Raw genomic sequence first — 8,519 nt, forward strand, 5'->3', positions numbered from 1 at the left:
GGTCCCTGTGTCTGTGGTTGGATAAGGCTCTAAAGTCTGAATGTTTAGATGTTAGAAACATTCAGATACTTCCAACTGTATGATACCATACTGAGTATTACCCATACATATCTGTTACATTGAAAGAAGTCCTAGTGTCTGGGAATAGATAAGGCTCCAAAATCTGAATAGTTATACATTAGAAAACGTCCAAATATTTCCAACTGTATGATACTATACCAAGTATTGCTCCTGTCCATCCACTATGTCGAATGAAGTCCCTACATCTGTAGTTGGATAAGCCTCTAAAATCTGAATATTTAGATGTTAGAAAAAATTCAAATATTTCCAACTGTATGATACTATACAGAGTATTGCCCCTACCCATCTGTTATGTTGAATGAGGTCCCTGTGTCTGTGGTTGGATAAGGCTCCAAAGTCTGAATGTTTAGATGTCAGAAATGTTCAGATATTTCCAACTGTATGATACTATACTGAGTATTGCCTATACATATCTGTTATGTTGAAAGAAGTCCTAGCATCTGAGAATGGATAAGGCTCCAAAATCTGAATAGTTATACATTAGAAAATGTCCAGATATTTCCAACTACAGGATGCCATACTGAGTATTGCTCCTGCCCATCTGTTATGTTGAATGAAGTCCCCACGTCTGGGAATGGATAAGCCTCCAAAATCTGAATATTTAGACGTCAGAAAAAATTCAAATATTGCTGACTGTATAATACTATACCAAGGATTCCACCTGTAGCAATATACTTTCTACCCCCCTGTTACCATCAATTGTAATATCTAGCCTGTATGTTCCTGGAGAGTTACTCTGTGAAACCAAACTATTGACTTTAAGCTCTCCTGCAGGGACTGAGTATTCCTGTACAAGTGGTGTTGCAGGAAATTCCCTGTCCCTGCCATGAAGGGAAGACAAGCTTGCACAAAATGGTAGAACCAGACAATTGGTTTTGACACCTTCTGGAGGTGCTGGGGTTTTGTAGGTAAACAGTATTGTAGAACATGCTTCATTTAATTGAGAAGGTGACCCAGCACAACTTAGTGGAATCAGAATGTCAACTTCAAAACTCAGTAGTATTGCAGGACCTTCTCTGTTCTGGTTGTAAAGGAAAGGAGACACTTGCTGAAACGAAGGCATGTTCAATATTCAAGTCAAGGAAAAGATCTGAGCAATTTATACCATGATCTAATGAGCACCCAATGACCTTGCTCTAATAATTGTTGTATTGGCTGTGTGTGCCTGACTGTAAGGCACCAGTGTACAGGTCACTGAACATCATTGAGTCACCTGATCATTCTACAGCCATTTAATGCCTTGGACCTCAGACCTTGTACTGGGAATCCCCCCTAAGTAACTGTGGTGGATTGGAAAACCACACCTTTTAATAGATTTTACTTGTATGCTCTCTACCAATGAGATTTGGACAGTACTGTCCAACTGCAAGATTACCTTTTTTTGAGTCCAGATCACTATGAACCCCTTTTTCAAAGAAATTTTCTTATCTCCAAATCCTAAATCCAGTAATAGCATAGTGGTTAGAATTATTCTCAAGGGAAGACAGAGCTCAGCTAGAGGCAAGGATATGCAAGTGCTATCAATCACTAGAAATAAGGTAATCATAGTGACACAAGAAAGTAGTCCAAAGAGCAATATTCTTATTGAATTTCACAAATATCAAACAAGATCATAAATTAGCACTCTGTTATGTACATACAGCCTTTGAGAGCTAACAAGATCTAGAATAGACAAACAGATCTGCATGTCTAAACAAAGAACTGCTAGTCTACAACAATCAGACTAGTATTACTCCAGATACAAGAAAGCAAGCATCTGCAGTCCAGACCTATAGCTAGTTACTTCACAAGTGTAAAACCAGACTGTGAAAAACCCTCTAATGCCTTACAATCTGTGAGACTTACTGGACAGTCAAAATACATGATCTAGACGAGTGGACTTAGGCTCAAAATGATGAACAAGATCAGAGAAGGGTGGAGACATACTATGCATCATGTCTAAAAATGCACCTGTTGAATGATTCATGCCTGGACCAACAAATGCATTCCTTAGTCTAATTATCATATCATATCCTGTCCTAGCTCAAAGTTGTGGTCAGTAAGGTCCAAGACAGTGCTTAAGCATCTATAGAACCTATTTTCCTTTATACTATTAATAGGTGGGTCATATTTCATAGTCTATTTGAAAGCTGAGGATCAGTGGAATCTGACAAGTCTAAAATTTGGCAAATACTAGAGAGAATAAACTGTTCAGTTATGACTGAGTTAATCTAATTTGTGTGCTTGACTTGACGTTTGCATTAGGCATGGTCAAACCTTGCAATTCAGTGTGTGATTCACCTGCACAATTCACTTTCATGCAAAGTGAATCGTGGACCCCAGAACCCCAGCAATTCAGGGTGAATCGTGCTGAAAGGTGAATCACACTTTGATGCAATTCACCTTGCAATTCACCCCTGCAATTCACCTCTACTCATATCTATTTCCAAATATGTACATGTATTACAAAAATAAAACTAAGCTTCTTTTCACCTCTAAATTCCAAAAAACAATAAGATGATTTGCCTCTTCCTTGTGAGCACTACAGCATACATACTGTTGTCTGTTCTGCAAAAAATCCTTGTGTTCTCTGCTACCAAGCTCTGTTGTCTTCTTGCACATCACTGTACACATATCAAGTCCTTCTTAACATGGCCAAATGTATATGCACGAAAAAAAACTATTTCTTTAATTTTATATTATGTAATTTTAAGATCAAGGGTCGGTATATTGAGGTGAATCACACATGTACAAGTGTGCTAGTCAAACCTGCACATGTGATTCACCTTGCAATTCACCCTCTAGAATTGCAAGGTGAATTGCACAAAGAATTGCAAGGTTTGACCACACCTATTGAAAGCCATTGCTAATTCTGCCATTCATAATCTCTCCATTCTCAAGCAGCAACTCAGGCATGAGCAAATGGCACTGTTGGTTTCAGGAAGTTCACACTAACTAATTGATATTAGGGGTGGTCAAAATTGACAATTCAGGTTGTGATTCACCTGCACAATTCACTTTGGGTGAAAGTGAATCATGGACCCTGAAACCCCTGCAATTCAGGGTGAATTGCATTGACAGGTGAAGCAGCTCTGGAGGCACTTCACCACAATTCACCTCACACGATTCACCCCCTCTTTTTTTTGTTCTTTTGTACTATACTGTAATCCATTACCCTTTTTGTAAAAAATCCTTACACTTCAAATAAAATTTGTAATTCTCACTTGCATATACTAAAATTTGAGTACTAATTAGACTCAATACTTTTTTTCCCTTATAAATTATCAGTCCTATCCTAGGCTTGTGTTATCTTGCTTTAATACTACTAACTTACTCTATAACCTGGCTTTTGTATATAGTCTTATATGTATTAATACAGTAAAAAAATGAAGAAAATACTTGACATATGGACAGAATTGAGTACATATACAAGTAGGGATGAATTGGCCTGAATTGCCTCTGAGAAAGTGGGTTGGTCAAAATTTGTTGTGCAATTCACCCTGCAATTCACCTGCCAGAATCACAAGGTGAATTGTGAGGTGAATTGTGAATTTTGACCACCCCTATTGTTAACTTCTTTTTTTGAGAAAAAGAAAGGGTTCAACTGTGGATTGCTTCATCCGAAGAATCTGTGCAATCCACCATCAAATCTGCAACAATTAACTGTTCGTACAACCTCACCCACTGTGAAGCTAGTTTCCCACACTCTGTGTGTTCAAGGGTGCTGTGTGCTGTGTATGAACCCCCTTTCTTCTTGCCACCCACCAGGATGCACCCAAAATTATCTCCCTTCACATTATACAATACAATGCCTACCTTTGGTGCTCTCAGTCTTAATTTCTTCAGTCATAGCCAAACAATTCTTTCTTGCTGGACTTCAGACCCTTGAATCCACTTTGCCTTGGAGTCCAAAGCAGACTGTACAAACTACAATAATATTATAATGGTGAATAAGTTATTAAGATACTTGAAAGCTGTGTTGGATCTTGTCGATTCTGACTTCGAAATCTGACTTCAAGTTAGAACAGATGTTGCATATGGTTAGTGATATAGTTGTTCTATTGGGTTTGAATGCTTGGAGACATCAAGATGTAGTCTTTCTAAGCATATTTTATTCTGTTTCCTGATGTCTAAGTCTGCTTGTCAAGATCAGGTAATCTTCCTTGCCTAGCAAGTCTTACAGGCTGTAATACACTCAAGTGTCCTTTTACACTCTTGTACACCTGTGAAATAACTAGTTCAAGGCTACAAATACTTGCTTTCCTGAGACCAGGGCATTACTAACAATGATTCCTGAAGGGTAGGGGCCATTAATTCTTTGTTTAGACGTGTAGATCTTTGCATCTATTCTAAATCATAATTGTTAGCTCTCACATATACAGACTGACAGTATAGAGTGTCTCTTTACACTCTAGTGAGGCATTTATGAAGCATACCAATTATATTGTTCTTCAGTGTTAGAGTCCCTGTCTCACTACCAGTAACTTGTAGTATCTTATACTCTCTATCTTCTTGCCATACTCTGTCTTCCTTTAAAAATAATTTAAGGCCTGTAATAATGATAGGCCTGGAATTTGAAAACAGAATATGTATTTTTGGGAATAGGGCCTATCATTATATCTGGTCTCTTAAAAGTAACAAGCCTGCTATTCCACTGTGTCGTCTGCTTACTTTACAGTTATCATCAATTCAAGGCATGCAGGTAAGAACTATTAAAGGATATGATTTTCCAAATTCACCACAGTTACTTACAATTCACTACAGTTACTTACAGGGGAATTCCTAGTAAAGGAACTGAGGATCAAAGCATGGAATTGCTGTGGAATGATCAGGCAACTATTTGTGCATAGTCTCAGGTGTCTCAAAGGTTGCCTCTGCAGTGTCTTCTGCACAGAAGACCATTGGGACAATGTCTTCAGGCAGCCTTTAGTGTACAGGATATAAATTTGTTCAGGCATTTTCCTTGACTTGCACAATAGCCATGCCTTCGTTTCAACCAGAGTTGTCTTCCCTTTACAACTGGAACAAATACAGTTCTGCAACACAGCCAGCTTTGGAATATTTGGCCTCTACAGGTGTAGGAGATTTTGGTGTCAACTTTTCTGTTCCACAGTATTACACAGAGTTGTCTTCTGACACGAATGAAGCATGTCCTAAATCAGGGTTATCTTACAGTGACTCAGTTCATCCAGATCCTCCACAGTTCCACCCTGAGTTGTCTTCCCTCTACAACTGGAATGGGCAGCAGCATTCCACAGCACTGGTTACACAGGGATACATGGCCTGTGCAAGAGAGCTTGAAGCCAATAATTCAGTTTCACAGAGCTGCACACAAGGAGCATTGTCCCCAAGCATTACACAGGGTAGTGTCTGCAAAATTAACAGTGATAGTTGGGATGGACTTTTGGACAGTGTGCTAGTCATCAACAGTAACGATAGAGAGGCAAGACCAGAAGATGTATTTACACAAGCAGAATCCTCAGTATAACACTATACACCTGGAAGCCTTTTAGTAGTTTCTGACATTCATGTATTTAGATTTTGGAGCCTCATCCAAGTCTAGACGTTGCATGTTTGCTCAACATAACAGATGGACAGGAGCAATATACAGCAACACCTCTGACTTCATGAGTTCTCTCTTCTATATAAAATTTTCGTATATTGTTTACATTTTGTATCAAGGAACTCTTGCTCTATAGAAAACCAGGGTGTAGGAAAAGAGAGCAAGACTATTCAGCTGAGCACCAGTGGATCATCGAACCTGGAACGTCTTCAGGCAAAGTTGGAATCATACTGAGAGAAGCTCTCAATACATTGTCAGAAACCTGACTCTGAGCTGTGTCATGGGTGCTATTACAGAAAGACAGACAGCAGAAATTGTGAATGGGCAAAGATGCACTGTAGGCAATGTGGAAGGTTATTTTGCACAGAGTATTTTGCTGTCTTGTAAGTCCTCCTTGCCTGGTTGCAATGATTGACTAATTCCTGGCAGTTTCCCCAAAACACAATTTCTTGAAAAGACCTTCCCAGGAGAGGCACAACAGGATAAAGTGGATTCAATGGATGCAGCTTCAACAGACATAGATACACCCCCTTCAGATACAGATTGCAGTTCAGAATCTTCTGTATCTGATGATGATAGCAAAAATGCTGGGTGAGTCCATTTACTGCATGCTTAGATTTGACAACTCAGAATAAGTATTACCTATCAGTATGATATCATCTGTAAAGGACCAGACCCTGCCCAGATCAAAGTCGTGTAACAGCCAGGAGCCCTGCACAATAATCAGAGGCAGTAGTACTGCAGGCAAACCCTGTTACGTGTTCAACACTCAAAGCAGTACTTTTGTATGCCCTGTTTGTACAGGAGGTTGTCTGTGTTGTAACTGCAGTCGTCTTCCCAAGAAGAAAGAGAAGATGCTCCTAAAGCATCTAGATGGAAAAACTTATCTCTGTTCTCCTTATTGGACAAGACAGTTATACCTTGAGAAAAAAATCAAGAAATTGGAGAGGAAGATCAATGATAAAGAACCACCTGCTTGAGTGTAGCTTTATTTCTTTGTTACAAAAGGAGAGTCATGTATCTTCTCTGTCAATTGTGATATTGAGAAATCCTTATATTGTAATTGATTGAATGTATGCATTTTCCTAGTAGTACAATAACTGAACGTCCAGCATTCTTAATGTTGTAAGTATTCCCTTTGTGTCTGCATACAATACAACAAAGTGCATTCAACAACATAGACTTTCTGTACATTCTGCTGCATGCTTCCATTGACTACCCAACTAATCATCAATCACAAAGTCTGAATCACAGTGACTATGCTGAATGACATTCCTCTTAATACCCACTGCAACCATAGTACAGTTGGAGATTGTTATTACAACATCTGTACATGCATTTACCTGGAATTCTGAAGTTATATCGAATAAAGAAAATGATGGAGAGTAGTATGTACAGTTTTCTTGATTTTTCTACTAATTGCTGTCCCTAATCGTTCAATCTTGGCTGTTACTGATTTCTGTTAGTGAGAAGACTTTAGATGGGTCAATATGTAATGAGAGTACAGGTGGTCAAGTTCACTTGCCCAAGAGTTTAACATGTCAATAACTGTGGCAAAGAACTGATGAAGAACAGTGAAGGGTTGAACAGGATATATGGATAGTATTAGAGGCAGGGGACAGTGAATAGACATTACAGGGAAAGGGACGAGTATTTATTAAAGAACAAATGCTTAAGCAAATTGCAGTAATGGGTCAAAAGATGACTGCAGTCATCACTCCTTATTAAATTAAGGTGAAAATTATGAAACTGTAGCAACTTTCTTGACGCCTACAACTACATTCTAAACCTTAGCCTGTACTATTCATTTACTGTTAATTGCTCTATAGGGCATTGTTAGTTGAAAGTAGGAAGGAGGGAAGGAAAGAGAGAGAGTAAGTGTAGAAATCAGACTAGAAATATTAGAATGCATAGAGTGAGTCTGACTACTATCAACGTTCGTCGACATTGTTAGTTAGTAACTAGTAATGTGATCCAGAAATTTCTATAACAGGAATTCTAAAAATATTTAATATCAGACCAATGTAGGACTTGAGTATATCCCTTGTGTATGGCCACACTCCTCCCTCTGTAACAAAACACATAAGATAAGCAGCTTGTACTATGTCCAATACTTTTACAACTGTAGTAAACTGAGGCGAATTCACCTGAGGGACATACTGTAAGGGGCCTAATTAGAGGGTGTACAAGACCCTTGTAGTCCCTTGAATTAGGTACCTTTTGAGCTTTTCTCCCTAACTGTACTTAATACTAGACTTAAATAGTAAAAAAAATTCTAAGTCAAAATAAAATAAAATAAAATAAGTATGCTGAGTGCCCTATATGGCAACTGTGCCCTCCCCACCTGCCACACCTTGAGCTCACTGTCTCATACAGTGAGCACACACTTTTCTCTGTATCTTACTCAATTCTTAACCAAATTTCTTCATTATTCCTTTAAAATTAATGTAAATTTAGTTGGAACTCATTCATAACACAAATACAATGTTAAATGTATCAATTACTTGTGTATTTGTGTACTATTCGATAATAAAAAATACAACAGTTTCCTCTGACTAAGATTTATGATACTCTAAACTCTTAATACTGTAATAATAGTAGAGCTTATATATCTACAGTATATCCAAGAATTGAGTCTGTGTAATGTATACAAAGGAAGTTACACTATGCTTTATATACATAATTTTGTAGTCTCATATCTATGTAACCACAGAAGTTATTAATATAAGAGTGGCTTTTTTAAATAGGTGTAGATTAGTATTAAATTATTATAAGATATGAGAGGTTTAAAATAAGGAGGTAAATTGTTATTAAGAGTATAGTACAAATATTAGAGTCTATATATCTTTACTATATGTTAAGTTGTTTTATGTAATACTAGGGACGTATTGGGAAG

The 8,519-nt window shown here is 37.9% G+C and overlaps 1 protein-coding gene across 1 annotated transcript; it reads left to right on the top strand.

The window, feature by feature from the left end:
* Positions 1-5,041: 5,041 nt before the first annotated feature.
* FOMMEDRAFT_150189 (uncharacterized protein) lies at positions 5,042-5,691 on the top strand (the record flags this gene model as incomplete). The annotated part of the gene is made up of 2 exons (XM_007261538.1): positions 5,042-5,542; positions 5,599-5,691. 2 exons carry the CDS (start codon positions 5,042-5,044, stop codon positions 5,689-5,691), a joined length of 594 nt encoding a protein of 197 aa, XP_007261600.1.
* Positions 5,692-8,519: the final 2,828 nt, after the last annotated feature.

The sequence above is a fragment of the Fomitiporia mediterranea genome (genome assembly GCF_000271605.1).
Source record: "Fomitiporia mediterranea MF3/22 unplaced genomic scaffold FOMMEscaffold_1, whole genome shotgun sequence".
In the NCBI taxonomy this organism is placed as follows: Eukaryota; Fungi; Basidiomycota; class Agaricomycetes; order Hymenochaetales; family Hymenochaetaceae; genus Fomitiporia; species Fomitiporia mediterranea.